Source organism: Hemitrygon akajei, chromosome 12 (genome assembly GCF_048418815.1).
Source record: "Hemitrygon akajei chromosome 12, sHemAka1.3, whole genome shotgun sequence".
Lineage (NCBI taxonomy): Eukaryota > Metazoa > Chordata > Chondrichthyes > Myliobatiformes > Dasyatidae > Hemitrygon > Hemitrygon akajei.
This window is the reverse complement of record NC_133135.1, coordinates 61,591,521-61,615,744: the sequence shown is the minus strand read 5'-3', so window position 1 is coordinate 61,615,744 and position 24,224 is coordinate 61,591,521. Positions and strand designations below refer to the sequence as shown.

Below are 24,224 nucleotides of genomic sequence, written 5' to 3'. Positions count from 1 at the left end.
GTAAAATATATACCGTAGATTCCGTACTACAGAGCGCACCTGATTAAAAGCCACAGGCTCTAATTTTAGAAAGAAAATCGATTTTGTACTTGTACAAGCCGCACCGGATTTTAAGCCGCAGGTGTCCCACGTTGTAATATGAGATATTTACACAGAAAGATATTACACGTGAGGATTTTTTAACTTTTAATTAAATCCGTATGGTAACATAAACAAATACATATTGCAAATGCTTTTTTTCAAACCGTGCCTGTAACACGGCTACTTTTAAATATACATACGTATCGGTAACACACAAATTACGTTGCGTATACTTTTTTACTGAACAGTGCACGAACAACATTCCAATATCTCCTAACGACTGGTAAAAAAATATATACTGCAGCCTACCAGGAAAAGTTATTGATCGCCTTTAACTTAAAAGCAGCGTTTTTGCTCGGGTCTAATGCGCTCCCCCCCCCCCCACCTTTCCGTTTATCGCAAACCGGTATTTTCCCACAAGACGCGGCGAAACCGGATGTGACGTCATAGTATCCTGGGATGTAGTACAGAAAACAAATATACTTAAAACACTTCTAACTTTAACTAGAAAATACTAACAAATGAATTACTAAGTGAAAATATTATAAACTAAATAACTGCCATAAAGGCAGCACAATGCTTTTCTTCGAGTGTTTTCCATGTTGATGAGGGTGAGTACAAATGACTGATTTACAATAATTTAATTGTGAAAGTGCGCTTGATTTATCGTACAATTTCATTGGACCTCTGTGAACTACTCATCAATTTTATTGGTCTACTGTTACGAGGCAAAATGTTTTTGGCGGCATGAAAAAAAACCATGCATTAGCCGCACCGTAGTAAAGGCCGCAGTGTTCAAAGCTGTTCAAAGCGTGGGAAAAAAGTAGCGGCTTATAATCCGGCATCTACGGTACTATATACTAAGACAAACGTTTAGCTAACTGACGCTCAGTAATACCAGATGTACCTGTTCCAACTTACTTAGTAAGAGAGCTTACGATATTTTTCCGATCCCGATCCACGATAACCCATGCACATCCTCCCGTATACTTTAAATCATCTCTAGATTACTTATAATACCTAATACAAAGTAACTGATATGTAAAATAGTTGTTATACTGCATTGTTTAGGGAATAATGACAAGTTGTGCTTCGTTTGTTCTTCATGAACTTTTGCAGTTTTGTACTTTTTCAAAAATTAAGCCTTCTTTTTACATTCAGTTACCCATCACAGTGCAAAAGAAAATGAACAAAAGAAAAGCAGAAAGTGATAGTAAGCGTGAATTCAATGAACAGTGCGAAAATGAGATCTTATTTATAGCGGGTCCATCAAGAAAATCATTGTGCATTGTTTGTGAAAACACTTTCTCAGATTATAGAAGATATGATCTTAACAGACACTATAAAACACAACATCAGACTGAAATAGAAGGAAAACTGAAGCTAGTGCTTAGGTCTGAGTTACGGAAAGAATATGTGATCAAGAAAAAGGAAGAAATCAAAAGACAAAATATATTTGCTAAAAGTCTCATTAAGGTAAGTAATGTTTATCTTGTTTTATATTAAATCAATACATCATGTAAAAATGCTAAATATGTCTATATTAACATATTTTTTACAAGAATTGAATGGGGGTACAAGAGTTGTATGGCACATCTGAACTCCTGCGTGAAAAAATTGACGCATGGAATGTAAAAGGTAGGCCACCTCTGATATGTGCTATGGACAATGTGTAACTTTATGAAGCATGACTAAGTCAACAACATTTATATTCACATAAATTTCAAAAAATATGAAGGGATCCAACTTAAACTGAAAATTCTGACTTGCTTAAAGTAGTTTGATCCAAAGAGCATGTCACCTGGCAGGGATGCCTAGATTCATGTTACAGGATAAGAGATTTATGACTGGGCTGAAGAGAAATCTCTTCAGTTAAAGGGTTAGGGTTAGGGTAAACAATGGAATTCCGTGAGCTGCTGAGGCCACTGTCAAATATATTTAAGAGGGAAACATTTAAACATTCAGATGCGGTAATGAGGGTAATAAGGGAGGGAAGGGGAATGAGAGGAAATATAGTTTAAAGCTAATGAACACCCATGACAGTATTGAATACTGGAGCATAGTTGAATATTTGAAGGGTTGCACGTTCTACCTCTGCTCTTGCTTTTCCTTTTCCAGTTTAAATTCATTAAGTCTAATATTTCAGATTCAAAACCTCACATTTAATGTAGTATTCAAAGAATAGCAGTGGAGTTCGAGTTCTTCTGACGTGCTAACCAACATCTGAGTCTCAACCAATCAATATAGAAATGCATTTGCTTGTGGAATATTGTTATGCTTAACTTGACCGCTATTTCTCCAACATCTCTTCTAAGATGTCCCTTCCATTATCACTGTGATTACAATCTGAAAGGCACTTTTCAGCCATTTTCAGAAAAATTGAAAATAAAAACAGATGTTGGAAATCTGAAATAAAAAACAGAAAATGCTGAAAGCATTCAACAGGTCAGGCAGCACCTATGGAAAGATAAATATTGCTTCAGTCTGATGAAATCACTTGGCATAAAGAGTTAACTCTGTTTCCCTTTCCCTATAAAGGTACTATCTGATCTACTGAGTATTTCCGGTATTTTCTGTTTTTATAAAAGTTAAAACACTGGCATCTATCCTTGATTTCAATGGCATTACCACATTACCAAGTCTCAAACAACCCAATATTGAAATGCAACAAATTTGGAATGGGCTTCACATTAGACCAGGATGACCAATGAGTTGAATTAGCTTCTTTTTGCGTCTGTCTCAGCCCCTTTGAAGTCTAGCAAATTTAGATATAACAGAAACAAGTATATAAAAAGTTTGAATTATTATGAATGAAAAACTTTGAAAATGCTTTTCTTAATGATTCAAACTTGTCAAATTCTATCTAAATCTTCAACAGAATAAAGCTTACCTGCAGTAAGTGCAATACTGCTAAAAAAAAATTAAAGGAAGATAAATTAGTTTTTGATATTTTACCATTCAAAAACTAATATATACTCATGCATTTTTTTTTAAATGGCTCTTTTTGTGTCTGCCATTAACTTTCTTTGGAAGTCTGTCAGGGAATATGCCAAAGTAATCAAAATTCTTTAAAGCACAAGATTGCCAACATATGAACCAACAGAAGGCAACTAAAAGTCAGAAGATAAAGATGGAATATGAAAGTAAGCTAGCTAATAATATTACAGATTACCAAAAGTTGCTTCAGATACATAGTTTCTTCAGATTCAGAGAGGCAAGACAAGTCTATCAGACCACCGGAAAATGATGCTGGAGAGGTAGTAAAGGCAGACAAAGAAATGGCAGATTAACTGAATAAGTATTTTGCATAAGACTTCACTGTGGAAGACACTAGCACTATGGTGCAAGTTTCAGGGTTCATGAAGTGTGTGAAGCTAACATAACTAGGGAGATGATGTTTGGAAAACTAAAAGGTCTGAAGGTAGATAAGTCACCTAGACCAGATAGGGTATACCCCAGGGTTCTGAAAAAGGTGGCTGAAGAGATTGTGAGGGCATTAGTAATGATCTTTCAAGAATCACTAGATTCTGGAATAGTTCCAGAAGACTAGGAAAATTGCAAATGTCACTTCACTCTTCAAGAAGGGAGAGATGCAGAAGGAAGGAAATTGTGGACCAGTTAGTCTAACCTCTGTGGTTGGTAAGATGTTGGAGTCAATTATAAAGGATGAGGTCTCAGGGTACTTGGAGGCACATAGTAAAATAGGCAGCAGTCAGCATGGTTTCCACAAGGAAAAATCTTTCCTGACAAATCTGTTGGAATTCTTTGAAGAAATAACAAGGATAGACAATGGAAAATCAGTTGATGATATGGACTTCGAATTTCAGAAAGCCTTCAACAAGGTGCCACACGAGGATGCTTAACGAACTACAAGCCCATAGTATTGCAGGAAAGATACCAGCATGGATAAAGCAGTGGCTGATTGGCAGGAGGCAGACTGGGAATAAAGGAAGTCTTTTCTGGCTGGTTGCTGATGACTAGTGGTGTTCCATGGGGGTCTGTGTTGGGACCGATTCTTTTTACGTTATATGTCAATGATTTGGATCATAGAATTAATGGTTCTATTGCAAAGTTTGCAGACAATATAAAGGTAGGTGGAAGGGCAGATAGTTTTCAGGAAGTAGAGAGGCTACAAAAGGGCTTAGACAGATTTAGAGAATAAAAAAGTGACTTGGCTTGAAATGGCAGATGGAATGCAGTGTTGGGAAGTGTATGATCATGCACTTTGGTAGAAGAAATAAAAGGGTTTACTATTTTCTAAATGGAGAGAAAATACAAAAAATTGAGGCACAAAAGGTCTTGGGAGTTCTTGGACATTCTTGGGCAGGATTCCCTAAAAGTTAATTTGCAGGTTGAGCCTGTGGTGAGGAAGGCATATACAATGTTAGCATTCATTTTAAGAGGATTAAAATATAAAAGCAAGAATGCAATGTTCAGACTTTATAAAGCACTGGTGAGGCCTCACTTGGAGAATTGAGAGCAGATTTGGACCTCTTTCCTTAGAGAGGATGTGCTGAAACTGGAGATGGTTCAAGATTCCAGGATTGAATGGCTTGTCACTTGAAGAGCATTTGGTGGTTCTGAGCCTGTATTCACTAGAATTCAAAAGAACGCAGGGTGACCTCATTGAAACCTATCGAATGGTGAAAGGCCTTAATAAGTGTAGATGTGAAGATGATGTTTCCTGCAGTGGGAGAGTCTAAAACCAGAGGAAACAGATGCAGAACAGAGGGATGTCCTTTTAGAACAGAGATGAGGAGGAATTTCTTTGGCCAGAGTGCTGAATCTTTGCCACAGACAGCTGTGAGGGCCAAGTCTTTATGTATATTTAAAGCAGAGGTTGTTAAGATTCTTAATTCAGGACATGAAGTGATACAGGGAGAAGGCAGGCGATTGGGGCTGAAAGAAAAACTGGATCAGCCATGATGAAATGGCAGAGCAGATTTGATGGGTCAAATGGCCTAATTCTGCTCCTATATCTTATGGTCTTCTATCACAAAATTGCAAGACAATTCCTTTGTTTAAAAAAAAAGACTTTGACCAAAAAATAAAAGTGGAAGAATTTTTACCTTCTCAATACAGTTCAGAATTAATTTATCATTTTTATCTTCATGTGAGTTGCCTTAATGACCATCGCCCGGTAGCACTCACATCGACAGTGATGAAATGCTTTGAGAGGTTGGACATGACTAGACTGAACTCCTGCCTCAGCAAGGACCTGAACCCATTGCAATGTGCCTATTGCCACAATAGGTCAACGACAGACACAACCTCCATGGCTCTCCACACAATTTTAGACCACCTGGCCAACACAAACACCTATGTCAGGATACTATACAGCTCAGCATTTAATACCATCATTCCCACAATCCTGATTGAGAAGTTGCAGAAACTGAGCCTCTGTACCTCCGTCTGCAATTGGATCCTCAACTTCCTAACTGGAAGACCAAGATCTGTGTAGATTGGTGATAACATCTCCTTCTCACTGATAATTCACACTAGCACACCTCAGGGGTGTGTGCTTAGCCCACTGCTCTACTCTCTATATACACACGACTGTGTGGCTAGGCATAGCTCAAATACCATCTATAAATTTGCTGACGATATAACCATTGTTGGTAGAATCTCAGGTGGTGACAAAAGGGCGTACAAGAGTGAGATATGCCAACCAGTGGAGTGATGCCGCAGCAACAACCTGGCACTCAACATCAGTAAGACGAAAGAGCTGACTGCGGACTTCAGGATGGGTAAGACAAAGGAACACATATCAATCCTCAGAGAGGGATCAAGTGGAGAGAGCGAGCAGTTTCAAGTTCCTGGGTGTCAAGATCTCTGAAGATCTAACCTGGTCCCAACATACAGATGTAGTTATAAAGAAGGCAAGACAGCAGCTATACTTCATTAGGAGCTTGAAGAGATTTGACGTGACAACAAATACACTCAAAAACTTCTATAGGTGTACTGTGGAGAGCATTCTGACAGGCTGCATCATTGTCAGGTATTTGGGGGGGGGGGGTACTGCACGGACTAAAAGAAGCTACAGAGGGTTGTAAATCTAGTCAACTCCATCTTCAGTATTAACCTATAAAGCACCCAAGACATCTTCAGTGAGCGGTGCCTCAGAAAGGAAACATCCATTATTAAGGACTTCCAGCATCCAGGCCATGCCCTTTTCTCACTGTTACCATCAGGTAGGAGGTACAGGAGCCTGAAGGCACACACTCAGCGATTCAGGAACATCTTCTTCCCCTCTGCCATCCAATTCCTAAATGGACATTGAACCCTTGGACACTACCTCACTTTTTAAAATATATATTATTTCTGGTTTTTGTATGATTTTTAATCTATTCGATATATGTATACTGTTTAAAGTATACTGAATAAGATTTGCTTATTTATTTATTATTTTATATTTTTCTTCTATATTATGTATTGTATTGAATTGCTGCTAAGTTAACAAATTTCACGTCACATGCCAATGATCCTGAAGCCTTTTCACAATACCGAACAACACTAATGTTATCAGAAAGATAAGGAGATTGTTCTTTAGCAATAACCAGTTTTCGAAACTGTAGGCAGAGCTGTGCTAGTGTTGCTGTTGCTGCTAATTTTTTAAATATATAGCATTTCTGTTTTTTGCACTTTTTTGAATCTATTCATTTACGTTGTAATTGATTTACTTGTTTATTATTTATTTTATTTTATTCATTACTTTCTTTAAAATTTTACTTATTATTTTTTTCTCTTCTATATTATGTATTGCATTGAACAGCCGCTGCTAAGTTAACACATTTTACATCACATGTTGGTTATAATAAACCCGATTCTGATGTTATAGTAATTACATTTAATCACCAATTTTAAAAGTTATGTTTAAGAGGGTGGAAATTAAATAACTTCAGCCTCATATTTTAATTTAAATTAATAATTTATTTTTGTGCCTTTTATTTATTAACTTTCAATTAACCAATGCCTGGGACAAAAGGTGAATATAAGCAAACTTGGAAGACAAAAGGAAGAGACATATACAGTGGTGCTAGTAAGTTTTTGAATCCTTTAGTATTTTCACTATGTCTGCATAAACATAACTTAAAATGTGATCTACCTTCACGCAAGTCCTAAAATTAGATGAAGAGAACCCAATTAAGTAACACAAGAAACAATGTATTTATTTATTTATTAAGAAAACTGATCCAATATTACATGTATTTGTTGGAAAAAGTATGTGAACCTCTAGGATTATTAGATCATTTAAAGGGGAAACTAGAATCAGGACTAGAACAGCTTGGCATCATTGATGGAACAATGAATTCTGAATTGTACCAGCAGTTCTACAGAAAAATGTCAGGGTATCCACCCATGAATTGAAGCTCAAGAGAAAGTGAGTTGTGAAGCAAGAAGCAACCCTAAACGCTCAAGTCAGTCTACTAAACAATGGTTAAAGCAGAGGAAATTTCACATTTTGGAATGCCCAAGTCAAAGACCTGACCTTAATCCTATAGAAATGTCATCGAAGAACCTAAAGCAAGCAGTTCATGCAAGGAAGCCCACCAACATCCCAGAGCTGAAGCAGTTTTCTAAGGAGGAATGGCCTAAAATTCCTCCAAGCCAACGTGCAGAACTGATCAACAGTTACCAGAAACATTTGGTTGAAATTATTGCTGTACAAGGGAGTCACACCACTTACTGAAAGCAAAGATTCACGTACTTCTTTCAACAAATACATGTAATATTAGATCATTTTTCTCAATATAAATAAAAAGTACAATTTTTGTGTTATTTATTTAATTGGGTTTGCCTTAATTAATTTTAGGACTTGTGTGAACCTGATCACATTTTTGGTCATATTTATACAGAAATAAAGAAAATTCTAAAGGGTTCACCAACTTTCTAGCACAACTGTACATTCAAACAGGAACTATTAAAAGGACTTTGCCAAAAATAACAATAAAAATATTGAAATGAAAAATGCAAAGGCAACAAGTAAACATAATCTAGTCAAAATAGCGAAGGACACATCATTAACAACTGAAGGCATTTTTTTGGAGGAGTGGGAGATGGAGGTGGAAGGCAGGAAAAATAACATAGTGGATTCCGGTTAATTGAGACGTACTGGGACCAGTACATTTTGGCCCAATTAAGCAGCTGCCGCAATTAGACAAAATTTCATGGAAATAGTTAAACACATATAAGAAAGGCAAATTACCATTGAACTGAGTAACAAATTGCCATTGAACTTGAAGGCGGAGCTTAGGAGAGATAATAGCGCCTAACGGCGACTCCTTTGCTTGCATCTTCTGAAACAGCTCTATTTCCATCTTTAATATCTCTGTTTCTCCCTTTCAGGATTCTTTTGAAGACCCTGACCTGGAGTTACATGCTGACTATGGTTCTTTGTGGGAATGGGACCCGCTCTCAGGGTTCCATAACCGGCCGTCGCTCGGCACACCAAAGACTCAGCCTAACAGTCCAGCTCGAATTCAGAAGCCAAGGATTTCAGGGCTCTGGCAATGGGGCAGATTGAGGGTCGGTGTCACGACAGGAGACCCAAGTGTCATCGGGGGAGTCGGGATATCTGCTGTGTGCCTGGAGACCTGGGATCTTTGCGATCTTCAGGCACAGAGGACAAAAAAAGCGATGTAACAGTATTTTAACATCATAAACCAGCCAGCTGTTTGTTACATCTCCTTGCTCGCTGGGAAAATGGGAGAGATAGAACCTGCGGTATGTTGAATACTGGGTGAAATGCAAAGTCTTCGGGGTAACTGCAAGTCCTTGTCTTTGCTATTGCTTTGCTCATGCTCGAGTGCTTGGTGGTGGTGCCGATGCTTTTTTTGGTGGGTGGATGGATGGATGGGGGATTGTTGTTCACTGCTGTTTACGCACAGGAGGGGGAGCTAGGGGGGGGGGTACTTTGGGATTCTAACATTTAACTTGTTCATTCTTTGGGACAACTCCTCTGTTTTTGTGGATGGTTGTGAAGAAAAAGCATCTCAGGATGTATATTGTATACATTTCTCTGACATTAAATTGTACCTTTGAAATTATACATTTAAATGAACAAACAAATTAAAACACTAACAATATTATTACAGTACTATAAAACTGTAGTTCCTAATAGTTATTGATAGAGGAATTATTCCCATGTTCTTTTGCTTGACTAAATGAACAAAATCAGCGCAGACACCGAATACAGATACTGGACTGCCTTCATACAATGCTTTTGACAAATGCATCCTCCAATCCTTTATTTTCATTGTAACTTCCAATGTTTGCTGATGGCTTCAAATTCTTCATACTTAACTTGCAGTAGTGCAATTATTTCATTTTCACTCACAGCCGAAAGCACTTAAAAAGCATTTCCAAGTCTAAATGCTTGAAACCATAGTGAACAGCTCCAAATTGTCTTAACAACACACAAAAAATGCTGGTGGAACACAGCAGGCCAGGCAGCATCTATAGGGAGAAGCACTGTCGACGTTTCAGGCCGAGACCCTTCGTCAGGACTAAATGAAAGGAAAGATATTAAGAGAGTTGAAAGTAGGAGGGGGAGAGGGAAATGCGAAATGATAGGAGAAGACCGGAGGGGGTGAGATGAAGCTAAGAGCTGGAAAAGTGATTGGCAAAAGTAATACAGAGCTGGAGAAGGGAAAGGATCATGGGACAGGAAGCCTAGGGAGAAAGAAAGGGGGAGGGGAGTACCAGAGGGAGATGGAGAACAGGCAGAGTGATGGGCAGAGAGAGAAAAAAAACAAACAACTAAATATGTCAGGGATGGGGTAAGATGGGGAGGAGGGGAATTAACGGAAGTTAGAGAAGTCAATGTTCATGCCATCAGGTTGAAGGCTACCCAGCCGGTATATAAGGTGTTGTTCCTCCAACCTGAGTGTGTCTTCATCTTGACAGTAGAGGAGGCCATGGTTAGACATATCAGAATGGGAATGGGACGAGGAACTAAAACGTGTGGCCACTGGGAGATCCTGCTTTCTCTGGCAGAGCGTAGGTGTTCAGCAAAATGGTCTCCCAGTTTGCGTCAGGTCTCACCAATATATAAAAGGCCACACCAGGAGCACCGAATGCAATATACCACACCAGCCGACTCACAGGTGAAGTGTCGTCTCACCTGGAAGGACTGCCTGGGGCCCTGAATGGTGGTGAGGGAGGAAATGTAAAGGCAGGTGTAGCACTTGCTCCATTTACAAGGATAAGTGCCAAGAGGGAGATCGATGGGAAGAGATGGTGGGGACGAGTGGACAAGAGAGTCACGTAGGGAGCGATCCCTGCGGAAAGCGGGGGGGGAGGGAAAGATGTGCAGAAAGGGGGGGGAGGGAAAGATCTGGTGCTCCCCTCCCCCTTTCTTTCTCCCTAGGCCTCCCGTCCCATGATCCTTTCCCTTCTCCAGCCCTGTATCACTTTTGCCAATCACCCTTCTAGCTCTTAGCTTCATCCCACCCCCTCCGGCCCTCCGGTCTTCTCCTATCATTTCACATTTCTCTCCCCCCCCCCCCCCCCCCAACCTTCAAATCTCTTAGTATCTTTCCTTTCAGTTAGTCCTGATGAAAGGTCTCGGCTCGAAACGTTGACAGTGCTTCTCCCTATAGATGCTGCCTGGCCTGCTGTGTTCCACCAGCATTTTGTATGTTGTTTGAATTTCCAGCATCTGCAGATTTCCTCGTGTTTGCTCTCCAAATTGTCTTACTGCTTACTCCTTGCCAACCACCGTGACAACAATCACTGCTTCTTGAACACAAACACATATAACTAATGCGATTTAAAAACCGTTCACTCTAAGCACAGTAGTGTTCAACGGTCATACAAGTGCATGCGACTGACACTAGTTAGAAACTTTGGCAACAGTCTCCTATCCCAATTAAGCGGCATGGTGTCCCAAATAAATGAAGGAAACCCCAACTATTTTCTCATTTAGTTTTTGCTCTGTAAGAGTTGTCCCAAATAACTGGCTGTCTCAATTAACTAATGGCCCAATAAATCAGAATTCACTGCAATTTATTGGGAGACCAAGAAAGAGGACAGTGTGGTCAAAATGCCACATTCAGCTCTTTCCACTAATCCATCCTCTTCCCAAGTAACAAGGCCCTTAAATTTTACAAACTATTCCTTTGTTTTGCAGCTCAAATTATGCTCTACAATAATGCTTCTTTGCACGAGGAATACACTACTAACCAAAAAAAAAAGGCAGATGTTTTAACTGCTGGAATAATGTCAGCAAATTCTAATTTACACATATAAAGACTAATCATTACCCTTGAACAGGAAGGAAGATGCCTACGTGGATCCTACACTAAAATATTACATTAAGCTACCCTAAATAGCTGTTTCTCATTGATCATTCATTTAAAGTTTATGAAAGTGACACATTTAGAGAAACAAAATAAGGATCAGGTTGAAAATTGTCTCCAAATTTTGTACTACCTTTTGCACAAATAGAAACCTCACCATTTCACATTACAGTACCACTACTTGATTAAAATTGTGATGTGATCTCCTTGAATGACTGAATACTCTGTAATATTCATCCAAACGTCCCTTCATACTCAAATTCTACACTCCATCGACAGTACAGCAACTTACTGTAAAATGAACAAAATGAACAATCCCAAGAATTACTACCCACCACAAAATATGGTGTACACAAGCATTCAATTCTGTGTATTAGAAAAATTAAATATCTTCCAAACCCAAGAGATTAAACTATATAGTTACTTTCCATCTGAAACACCTAGCCCTCCAGTTGGCTCCAGCTCTGCTGCACAGCATTTTTAAAAACCTTACTTGTTCCCGTAACAATTTTTCATTCAGGATTAGATCAAGGGTTAAGCATGCCATAGAGAAAATACACTGAAGCCAGGTAATGACAAGTTAACACTGGGTTATCTTTGAGAAAAAAGATGAACTTTTACAGAGCAAGTATGGAGGATACAAGTGTGGGAGTGTACACGTACACTCGAGCAACGGAAGAAAGGCTCTTTAAAAATGGTACCTTTCACAACGTGGCTCAGTCCTTCACTGAAACATCAAATCAGGTTATGTACTCAAATTAGACCTGAAAGCACAATTTCCAACTTAGGTATCCAGGAAACAATGCTAACACCTGAAAATAACTTTTGTTTCTCCATTCCTACGTTAATAATGTAATTACCCTCCACTGCAGCAATGCAGTAGTACAGGTTCACATGCCTGGGTCCAATACAATTGGTGTCCTCATTGTCTGCTATTAGAAAGCTGTCGCATTAAATTACCATATTTGAATATATAAAGTATCATTTCAGAATATTGTATATGAAATATTTTGCAATTAATTATATTTAATGCTCATATTAATTGTGATATAGTAAAATTAAAAAAGGAAAGCTAATGAGTATAGATTGATAATTATTTTAAATTTATTTACTTGTTATTTAGAGATACAGCACAGTAACAAATAGACCCTTCCAGCCCAAGGAGCCCACGCCACCCAAATACACTCAAGTAACCAATTAACCTACTAATCCATATGTCTTTGGAATGTGGGAGGTAACCAGAGCACACAGAGGAAACACATGCAGTCACAGGGAGAACATACAAACTCCTTAGTCAGTGGTGGAAACTGAACCCAAGGTAGTGGCGCTATAAAGTGTTACGCTAACCGCTGTGCTACCATGCCATGCCAAACAATTTCTTTGTTAAAAAGCTCCAGTATAGAAAGAGATATTAAAGCAGGAAAAAATTAAGGCAAAATTGCTCATCTTTCCTAACCTGAATTCCTGTAAAAGCAGCTTTTCTCAGAACAAGCGTAGACCACAATGAAATTAACACAACTTCTAAACACAATCACAGACTTCATAAAGACCTGTGTGAATGGGTATGTGCCTTTAAGAACACAACAGACATACTCAAACCAGAAGTCACATATGAACCAGAAGATTTGCAGTCTAAGAGTAAAATTAGTGGAATTCAACACTGGTGATCCAGAACTCTACAGGAAGTCCAACTACGGCCTGCAAAAAGCTATCATAAGAGTGAAAAAGCAATTCCGAGTGAAGTTAAAGATGCAATCAGATGGACGTCAGCTGTGGTACAGTTTGCATGCCATTACTTCCTACAAGTTGAAACCTACCACCATAAATGGTTTTGATGCTTCATGCACATCTTGAAAAGGAGAATAAAACTACAGCAGGGGTTCCCAACCTGGGGTGCTAGATGGAATTTCAGGGGGTGCAACAAAGAGTGGCTTATGTCCTTGAGTGATGAGTCAAGAGTCATCACTCAGCCAGCTGCCAGTGTGCCTTGAGAAGTGGTAGTAACGTTTGTCCCAAGCACACTCCAGTCTCCCGCTGCCCGAGTCGAGAGAGACGTAAACTCACTCGTCTCCCGCTGCCTGAGTCAGCGTTGAGGATTCTCATCAGTGTTACCTGTGAAGTTACACCTCAGAGATGAGGAATCTCATCAGTGTTATCTGGGAGTTACAACTCAGAGTTGAGGAGTCTCATCAATGTTAGCTAGGTTACCTCTCAGAGTTAAAAATCATCTCATAATGCCAAAATCTTTATACATCCCGAATCAACCATCGAGTAACAACTTCGCGTTAAAACCAAACCCACAGACAGTAGGTAAATTATTCAATTATAAAATTTTAAAAAGCCGCATTTTGATAAAAAGCAGCTGAAGTTATTCATTCGTATTTGTCTCAATGCATTAAAGAAGTTTTTGAATTTCAAAGGTTTTTTTTCCTCTTAAAAGATTTTTCTCTTGAATCGTTGATAATTTTGAATTGTGTTAGTTGAGGAGTTATCATGGTTAGCACCGAGGACTTTGAATTGTGTGATGGGCGTTCATATCTCCAGTAATCATCAGAAATAGGTGTGTAAATTCAGTAGAGAGTAGCCTAATAAATCGCGTCGCGTCCCTATAGCATTTCCACCTGACGATTTATCTTGGCGTAACTGCAGATAATATCGTAATATAATATTTGAAAGCATATTTCTCGCGATACTTTGCTATAGGCATGTCTGGTTGAGAAAAGCGGTCATCCCTGACTTAGTCAGATAGTTTTTCTCATATTAGCACATATTTTTCTCTTTACCCTTAACCCTTCATTAACTCTTCATCAACTCTTCATCATGTCAAAAGGAAGGAAATGGAATGATGACTATGTGTGCTTTGGTTTCACTTGCACAACAGGAAATGACGGCTTGCAAAAACCCCAGTGCATTCTTTGTAGCATTGTGTTTTCCAACTCAAATCTGAAGCCATCCAAACTTCAAGAGCACTTCAAGAACAAGCATGGCAGAGCTGATGTTGAAGGACATGATGTTGGGTCACTGAAAATCAAAAGAGCTTGTTTTGATTTACAAAGAACTCTTCCAAAATTAGGTTTTGTTTCTGTTGAAAAAACACTACTTCTTGCTTCATACCAAGTGGCATATAAAGTGGCCAAATCCAAGAAGCCCCATACAATTGTGGAAGATCTCATCAAGCCATGTGCACTGGAAATGGCAACAATTATCCTGGGCAAAGAAGCAAGAAAAAAATTTGAACAGGTGCTCCTATCAAATAATGTTATTCACAACTGAATCTGTGAGTTGAGTGAAGATATTTTGGACCAAGTCATCTCAGATGTCAGAGCTAGTCCTCTTAAAATCTCTATTCAGTTGGATGAGTAACTGACGTCTCCAGTTGTAGTCAACTCATCACATTAGTGAGGTATGTCAATGATGGTGCTGTGAAGGAAGATTTCCTGTTTTGTAAAGATCTGAAAACAAACACAACTGCAAAGAATGTGATGCAGCTGGTGAAAGACTTCTTTGCCAAATATGATTTAGGTATCAAAATCATTGGTTCTGTGTGCACTGACAGGGCACCTGCAAAGCTTGGAAATAAATCTGGCTTTTCTGCATTGATGAAAAAGGAGATTCCAGACTTTCAAGTTCCCCATTGTTTTCTTCATCGGCATGCTTTGGCATCAAAAACATTGCCTCCAAATTTGAAGAAAGTCCTTGATACTTGTGTGAAGATCATCAACTGGATCAGGGGCATGCTTTGAACCATCGCATCTTCAAATCATTTTGAGGATCTGGAAAGTGAGCATTCAGCTTTGCTTTTCCACACAGAAGTCCATTGGTTGTCACATGGACAAGCTTTAACCTGCTTCTTTGAACTGCGGGAAGAAATCAAAGTTTTTCTGGAGGAATGTGAATGTGATCCGGTTGGGGCAATGGAATCACAGGAATTCGCCCAAATGCTGGATTAATTAGCTGACATTTTCACTTGTATGAATGACCTGAGTGTTTCTCTTCAAGGAAAAGGGATAAACATGTTGAAGGCTTGTGAAAAGTTGAATGCCTTCAAAGAAAAGTTACGTTTTTGGTGTCGAAGGATGGAAAGAGGCAGTCTCTCAAATTTTCCTTCACTAGAAGAGATGGTTGATGATGCTGGATCCGTAACTTCTACTGTGCGTGAAGAAATTGTGGCTCATTTGGAAATGCTGTCAGAACCGTTTGATGAATATTTTGCTGCTGGAGACCTGAAGATTTCAGAAGAATGGATCATGAATCCATATTCCTACAATTTGGAGAAAATGTCAGATGATGAAGAGCTGAAGGAAGATCTTATTGATTTGCGGACAAATCGAGCTCTTGAAATGCAATTTGAAAGCAAGACTTCGGAGGAGTTTTGGTGTGCAGCACTGGATATGTTCCCAAGACTTGGTGGAAAAGCACTCCATGTCCTCATTCCATTTGCAACAACATACTTGTGTGAATCTGGATTCAGTTCTCTCTTGTCAATCAAGACAAAATATAGGAATCGTCTGAATCCACAGGCATACCTGCGGATCGCAGTCAGCAAGAAATTTCCACGTTTTGACAAAATCATGAATGAGAAGCAGGAGTAAAGTCATTGAATTTTATGTTCACAATTGGGATTGATTTTACTGTTTACAATTTTTTCTGAATAAATTAGAATCTAATTGCTCAATTTATATTTGCATTTTATGCACTGAGTTAGAACTTATTTTTTTAAGTTCAATTTGTTCACCCGCAGTATTGTATGTGGTTCAATTCGTGGTTCAAAAATTAGAAATTAGACTTCTTCATCTTCAAATGTGATATTACTTTTGTAAGGGGTGCGAACATTAATCAAACATTTCCTAGGGGTGTGGGGCATAGAAAAGTTTGGGAACCACTGCACTACAGCATCTGGAGGACTCTGTGATAACTATCTCCGCAGCCAATGTTAGAACCTCCTTGAAAAGGCGAACCTTCACAAAGTACCAGGCCCCAATAGTGTACCTGGCAGAGCATTCAAAACCTGTGAGAATCGACTGGCTGGAATGTTCAAGAACATCTTCAACCTCTCACTGCTGAGTTGCAGGTTCTCACCTGCTTCAAAAGGTGATACCACCAAAAATCATACCACTGCCCAAAAAAAGCAGGGTGAGCTGCCTCAGCAACTATCACCGAGTAGCATTCACTACTAGACCCACTGCAACTTACCTACAACCACAATAGGTCTACCACAGTTAGAATCTCACTGACTCTCCAAATTACCTTGGACCACCTCTACCACAGCAATACCTATGTTAGGCTGCTGTTTATTAATTACAGCTCAGCATTCAACACCATCATCTCCACAGTACTAATCAACAAACTTCAAAACATGGGCCTCTTTATCTCATTTTGCAACCAGATCCTTGACTTACTCATCGGGAGACCGTTCAGTGCAGATCAGAAATAAAATCTCCTTGCTGACCGTCAACACACGATGAATCTCGAGGAAGTATGCTTAGCCCACTACTCTACTTTCTACACACATGGCTAGGCACAGTTCAAACACCATTTACAAGTCCATCAATGACACCACTGTTGCTGGCAGGATCGTAAAGATTATGGCAAAGAGGCATAATGGCAGTGAAAATGATCAGCTTGTTGAGCAGTATCGCAACAACCTGCTTATAATGTAAGATCAAGGAATCACCTGTGGACTTCAGGAAGGGGAAATAAGGTCAGCAGTAGAAAGGGAGAACAGTGTCAAGTCGTAGGTATCAATATCTTGAAATGCAATCGCAAAGAAGGCATGCAGCAGCTATACTTCATTAGGAGTTTGAGGAGATTTGGTATATCACCAAAGACTCTAGCAAATTTCTAACAATGTACTATGGAATGTATTCTGACTGGTTAAATTAATGCCTGGTTTGGAGATCTGATGCACAGATCGTAAAAGCTACAGAGAGTTGTAGACTCAGCCAGTTCCATCACAGGCAGTAGCCTCTGCACCATCGGGAACATCATCAAAAGACATTGCCTCAAGAAGACAGTGTCCATTATTAAGGACTGTCACCACCATCCAGGATGTGCCCACTTCTCATTACTACTATCAAGGAGGTGGTACAGAAGCCTGAAAACCTTAACTCAATGATTTAGCTTCTTCCCCTCTGCCATCAGATTTCCTTTATAAACTATTTCTATCTTTTTCTAAAATGTTTATATCTTGCTCTATACTGCTGCTAAACAACAAATGTCAATGATAATAAGCCTGATTCAGATTCTGAAGGATGAAAATTTATGTTAATTAAAATTATCCTTTGAGTATGCTCAAATCTTAATAGAAAGTCCCTGCATATCACATGATAATAATGAGTCAAAAAGCATGGTTCGACTGCACTGGCATTGCACACAAAAAATGCCGGAAAAATTTAGCAAGACGGGAAACATTAATGGGGGTGGGAGGAACAGTGAACTTTTCGAGACCCTTCATCAGCAAAACCCAGAATAAGATAGAGGAAGGGGGCAGAGTACAAATTGGCAGGTGATAGGTGAGTTCAGGTGAGGGGCAAGGAAGAAATGTGGGTGGGGATGATGTGAGAAGCTGGGAGGTTATAGGTGGAAGATGGTATGGATCTGAAGGAGGAGGAATCTAATAGAAGAGGACAGTGGACCATGTAACAAATGGAATGAGGTGAGGAACCCACATCTGAGGGCTTCTCTCTCTGCAAAACTAAGGCTGTGAGACTGCCTCTGGCTGTTGAGCTTCGTATCTGTGAACTTTGCAGCGATTTGTCCCACTAATACAATGAACTGAATACCGAGGCTTGGACCTACTCGAAGGATTTGGATCAGTTTTGGATTAATTTGGTTCGGAATGCTGCTCATTGCTTCTGTTTTTTAAATTATTTGTTTTGTGTTTTTTCTTTCTCTGTGGCCACAGGGATGTTGGTCTTTTTTTAAAAAAAATTGGTTTCTTTTGGGTTCCTTGCTTTGCAACAGCCTGTAAGCAAACAAATCTCAAGGTTGTATAACGCATAATGCACCTTGAAACTTTGAAACCAGACAGAGGTGATGGGCAGGTCATGAGTGCAAGGGAGGAGACTTGTGTCTCTGATTTGCACATATCCCTTTGAGCTGCTACACCACCTAAGATCACTGCTGATCTCACTGCATCATCATCTCCACATTTTCATCTGCCCTCAGTACATTTTCACCTCCTACTGCGTCTTCTTTTCAAGCAATACTAGAGTTTTAATTTAAGCACGAGTCAAGATTTAACCTGCCTTGAGAAAAAAAATATATTAGAATTATAATTTTACACCAATTGACCTTCCAGTTGGTGGGAGCATAGGTGCACTTGAAAGTCAATCTCTATTATATATGGAAAAAGCCCATTACCCCAAATAACTGATGGCATTCAACAAAGGACAAAAGGCAACAAAGTGAAAAGTGTTGACTAAATGTAGGGAAAATAGTGGTTCAACAATGGAAAATGAGTGAGATTGTACTACATCTCACCTCTCTAAATGTTCAACCTGTTCAAAATGTGTATCTCATGAGAATGGCTCCAGGTAGGAATCAAAATGGGAGGTTAAAAATAAATGGTCAATATGAAATCACCGTTAGATGAAGAAATCCTATTTCAATAAAGTCAAAGAAAGTGATATCTGGCCTGCTGATCAACATTAAGACCAAAAGGGTTATGTAAACAAGAACCCTTAGAAGAAATCAAAGCCAATAATGTTCAAGCGGAGAAAGTGGAAAATCTCGTTTCCCATGGGTACTGTAGAGCTAAATGAAGGATGGAGTGAAAGAATCAAACAGATGCTGATGTTAGCAAAAACAATGCCAGTTTTAATTCAGGCAAAACAATGCGTACTCTGGAAACCTGAAATAGAAACAGATGATGTTGCAAATACGTACAGGATAGGGCCCAGCAAAAGCAGAAATAATATTTCAGGTCAAGTTTATCTAAATGTCATCTAGAGAAATATGGTTTGGCAATGTCTGTGCCATTTGTCAGCACCAGGTGTATATTGATGAAAACTAAACGGCGCCGTGGCCCAAATAAAAAGTATAGTAACGGCAGCCTTAAACTGTAAAGCAGGGTCTTGCCGACAGTCAAGTCAGGCCAGACCAGGCCCGGCCCTGCCCGGCCCAGCCCAGCCCGTTGACAAGACAACGGACACCGTCGCAGATCACTGCCGGCGGCAGCCAGACCGCAGCCTGCTGCCATACTCGCCGCAGCACCAACCTCTTCAGATAACGAGCATCCTTCGCCTGCATTTTCCTGGCCACTACCGCTCAGCTCTAATTAGAAGCCGTTTCTTTGTTTGCTGATTTTCACCCACACCGCGACCACCTTCACATCTCCGCACGGCGCCTCTAACAAGTGCAAACGTCCCACAACTCCGAGCGGTGGGCAGGGCCGAGCTTGAACGACAGGACAACCGGAGGTGTCACTCCGTCACTAGCGCCGCCAACAGGCAGGGAGGGACGGTCCGGACCAAAATTGCAGTACGAGTCGGCAAAGGTAACGAATGCGATTGCATTTACGTAGATAGCATCACCAGCAAAATGCTGTGAGATGTTTCCAAATATGTAATCAGATGAAAATGGATGTCCAGCTACTATGGGAAATATTAAGTTCAATGAATAAAGCTCAAACGAGTCCAGGCTATTGTACCTTCCAGATTCCACTATTGCATTGTTGTCTTACCCTGTCTTTGTTTGTTTATACAAATTACATGGACTCCGGGCACCCAAAATAAAACAGATTACATTTCAATCACAAACGAATTAGTGCTATTACGACAGAGTTATATGGAACTCATACCGGATTTCCAGGTAGTAATCAACGTCAGATGCTGGATAGCATGGAAGATCTGATAATAAATATCATTGGGGAGTGTTACAAACCCTGCTGACCATGTGCAAACAATACAGAGCCTTGTTAAAGTATTCAGCCCCCAACCCTTTCTTCACATATACAACCAGGGAATTTGATCAACTTAACTGAGAATTTTTATTTGTGAATCGCATGTTCTGTTTTCGCAACAGTGCCCCCCAAAATAAGTTGAACCACCCCTCATAGCAATTACAGCTGTTAATCTTTTTGGATAAGTCTCTATTAGCTTTGCTCAACATGGTGGAGCAAGATTTGCCCATTCCTCCTTGCAAAATTGCTCAAGCTGTGCCAGGTTTGTTGGGAGCAGTCTTGGTGGACAGCAATCTTGAGGTCCTGCCAAAGATGCTTGATCGTGTTAAGGTCAGGACTCTGACTGGGGCACTCAAGGACATCAATTTTCTTCATTTGAAGCCACTCTTATTATTGCTCTGGCAGTGTGCTTTGGGCCGTTGTGCTGCTGAAAGATAAACTTCCTCACCAGTTTAAGTTTTCTGACAGAGGCTAGCAAGTTTTTATCCAGGATCTCTCTGTGTTTAGCAGCATTCATCTTCCAATCAGTCCTGACCAGATTTCCAACCCCTGATGCTGAAAAGCATCCCGATAGCATGATGCTATCTCTACCTTACTTTACAGTAAGGGTGGTGTTACCTGGCTCATGTACAGTTGTGGTGAACTACATATACCTGTCTGGACACGCCCCCCCCCCCCCCGCTGACTGCTCCTGTGGCTCCTCCCACAGACCCCAGTATAAAGGCGATTGGCGCCTGAGCCCTGCCCTCAGTCTCCAGGATGTAGTATGGTGGTCAATTGCTGCTTGTTCTTTCTTCCAGCCAATAAAAGCCTATACCTCACCTCACGTCTCGGAGAGTTATTGATGGTGCATCAACAGTATTAGATTTACACCTCACGTACTGCTTCGTGTTGAGACCAAAAAGTTTCACGTTAGTCTAATGTAATCAAAGGACCTTTGTCCACATGTTTTTAGTATCTTCTAAGTGATGCCTTGCAAAGTCTTTACAAGCAAGGGTATGTCTTTTTTTTGGGACAGGTTGTTTTCTGGCAAAGGCGTACTTGCTAAGTGAGAGGTTTTCAAAAGTGAAATTTTGAAAGTACAGAATTTGTATGTTCCTGTCAGAATAAAAGGCAAGGATAACAGGTTTAAGGAACCTTGGATTTTGAGAGATATTGAGGCCCTGGTTAAGAAAAAGAAGTAAGTGCATAGCAGGTATGGGCAAGTAGGAACAAATGTTTTTTTTAAAGCCAGAGATTCTTACCTGCCACTCTTCCATAAATACCCTTCTGTGCAAGGCCAGAGAGTCTGAGGAGCCATGGACTTCATCTCCATTTGCAGCCACTAACTGAAGGGTTCTGCAGCTCACTCAGTATCTGTTGGCATCACACTTTTGTTTTCATTTTGGTTAGGTCTGTTGAAAATGTACCATATTGTTGAACCTCACAGAGAGAAGGGGTATTTGTTCTAATGAATTCATTGAAAATAGGCAATCCTTCAATTTTCCACATCAACACATTGGTGAATTGGCAAGGTATTACAGTACATTGCACCTGAAGTGATGAGGAGGTGTACAGGAATGAGATCGATCAGCTAGGTGAGTGGTGTCGCAACAACAACCTTGCACTCAATGTCAGTAAGAACAAAAAACTGTTTGTGGACTTCAGGAATGGAAAGTTGAGGGAACACACCAGTCCTCATCAAGGGATTAGCAGTGGAAGGGGTAATCAGTTTCAAGTTCCTGGGTGCCAGCATCTCTGAGAATCTATCCTGGATCCAACAGATTGATGCAATTACAAAAAAAAATGGCGCAACAGCAGCTATATTCCATGAGGAGTTTGAGGACAATTGGTAAGTCACCAAAGACTTGCAACTTTCTATGGATGTACCATAGAGTCCATTCTAAGTGGTTGCATTGCCGTCTAGTGTGCAGAACCATTGCACGGGATTGTAAAAGGTTGCAGAAAGTTGAAAACTCAGATAGCCCCATTATGGTCACTTGCCTTCTCAGCACTGAGAATGTCTTCTAAAGGTGATGCCTCAAAAAAGGCAGCATCCATCATTAAGAACCCGCATCATCCAGGATATGCCCCCTTCTCATTGTAACCATCAAGGAGAAGCTAGAGGAGCCTGAAGTGTTTCAGGAACAGCTTCTTCTCCTCTGCTATCGGATTTCTGAGTGGACCATGAACCCTAGTTCATGACCTCACTATTTTTAAAATCTTTTTACTGTGTTTTTTGCACTAATTTAATTTATATATTTCCTGTTGCAATTTACTGATTTTTATTGTTATGTACTGCTGCCACTAAACAACAGATTTCACAATGTATGCCAATGATTTTAAACTTGATTCTGATTCGATTCAAACTCTGGAACCCATCTTTGGAAAAATTGCCAGCTATGTCCTGCCTACAAAAATCATAGCAAATCCATTCTGGCTACTTAACATCGTATCCATCCACTGAAAGATGCAAGTGAAGATGTAATACTTAAGAAGTGCTTACCAATAATCTGCATATTTAGCTTCAATAATCCTATCAACTCCAGATCTTATAACAGCTTGGTTCAAAATGAGACGAAAGATCTAGATTCTGGAGGTCAGCTGAGAAAAAATGTCCCATTTTGTCAAAGCATCAGTTGACTGAATACAGAAAGGAAATATAGTAAAATTAAATTCAATGTTGTCTTACACTTGGAGGGTGTTTAATTGTGAGATGATTAACAATAGATTTCTAGAAGATTTAGAAAGGCCAATGGAACGGAGAGATATATCTGAATAACATTTGAGGAAAAAATCCAAGCGATTTATGTTGGTAAGAAAAATGTGGAAAGGCACTATAACTCAGTTATAAAAGGAGTGCATAAACAGAGATCTGCATGTAAAAAACATTGAAAACGGAGGGAAAATTTGAAAAAACTACTTAGAAAAGCATACATGATCATGACTGTTATAAATAGAAACAGAGCCTATACAAGCAAACAGGTAACACTGACTCTGAAATTCTGGTTTTGTGTGATATTCTGATCACAGCATTGGAAAAATGTGCAGAAGGTGCAGAACAGATTTAGTGAAATGACCTAGAAGAGAACATTAATTTATACGAATTAAGTCAAGAATCTGAAATTGTTCTCCTTGGAGTAGAAAGTTGCTTCTTGTCATATGCACAAGTACATGTATGTACAGGTGCAATGAAAAATTTAATTGTAGCAACATCACAGACAGATAGCATCAGATACATAACATTCACAAGAAAAATATAAATTATGCAAAATTGATGGGCTAATGCAATACTGCTAAGCTTTACGACTTCATGTTAAGGTACCTTTAAATGAATATACAGGAAATAATTTATGTGGCACAAGCCATATAACACATTGCCAGAGGCCCAGGTTGAATCATGACCTTGGGTGTTGTCTTACTGAGTGGGTTTCCTCTCACAACACAAAGACGTGTGACTTGGTACAGTATTTGGCCAGTGTGAATTGTCCATAGCATGTAGGAGAATGGTAGAATCCAGGGGGAGGTGATGGGAATGTGGGAAAAAATGTGATTAATATACATTTTATGTAAATGAATCAAGGTTTCAGTGGGCTGAAAGGCCAGTTTCAATGATGTATTTCTCTATGCCTCATGAAATTATCATAGCACACTGTGACAAATGGGTTGCAAACTGGTCTAAACAGTTTCTATTGGAGGAAGAATCAAAAACAAAACTGCACCAATTAAAGTCTGTCATATGGGGGGTGTTGGGAGCGGACCCAAATGTAAGACACAGACACTGAACTACCAGGAACAGGACTAGGCATGAGAAGGAAGCAGAGGAAGAAAAGACACTGGACATGACACTGGCCCCCGGATGAGACAAGGACTCCAGGCCTGGGTTAGAACCTGACTAGGATAGTGGATCCAGGACATGGAACTGGGGACTAGGAGCCCGGGCTTGGACTCCGAGCCAGAGA

The 24,224-nt window shown here is 39.8% G+C and overlaps 1 protein-coding gene across 2 annotated transcripts in view; it reads right to left on the bottom strand.

Moving 5' to 3' along the window:
• kifap3a (kinesin-associated protein 3a) overlaps positions 1–19,796 on the bottom strand; it is a 204,630-nt gene extending 184,834 nt beyond the window's left edge. Inside the window, exon 1 of one of the 2 annotated variants that reach the window (XM_073063254.1) lies at positions 19,600–19,796. In XM_073063254.1, the coding sequence (XP_072919355.1) occupies positions 19,600–19,631 (32 nt within the window). In that variant the 5' untranslated portion in view covers positions 19,632–19,796. The remainder of the gene's footprint in view (positions 1–19,599) is intronic. The other variant, XM_073063255.1, reaches the window with a different exon arrangement.
• Between the last annotated feature and the right edge of the window lie 4,428 nt (positions 19,797–24,224).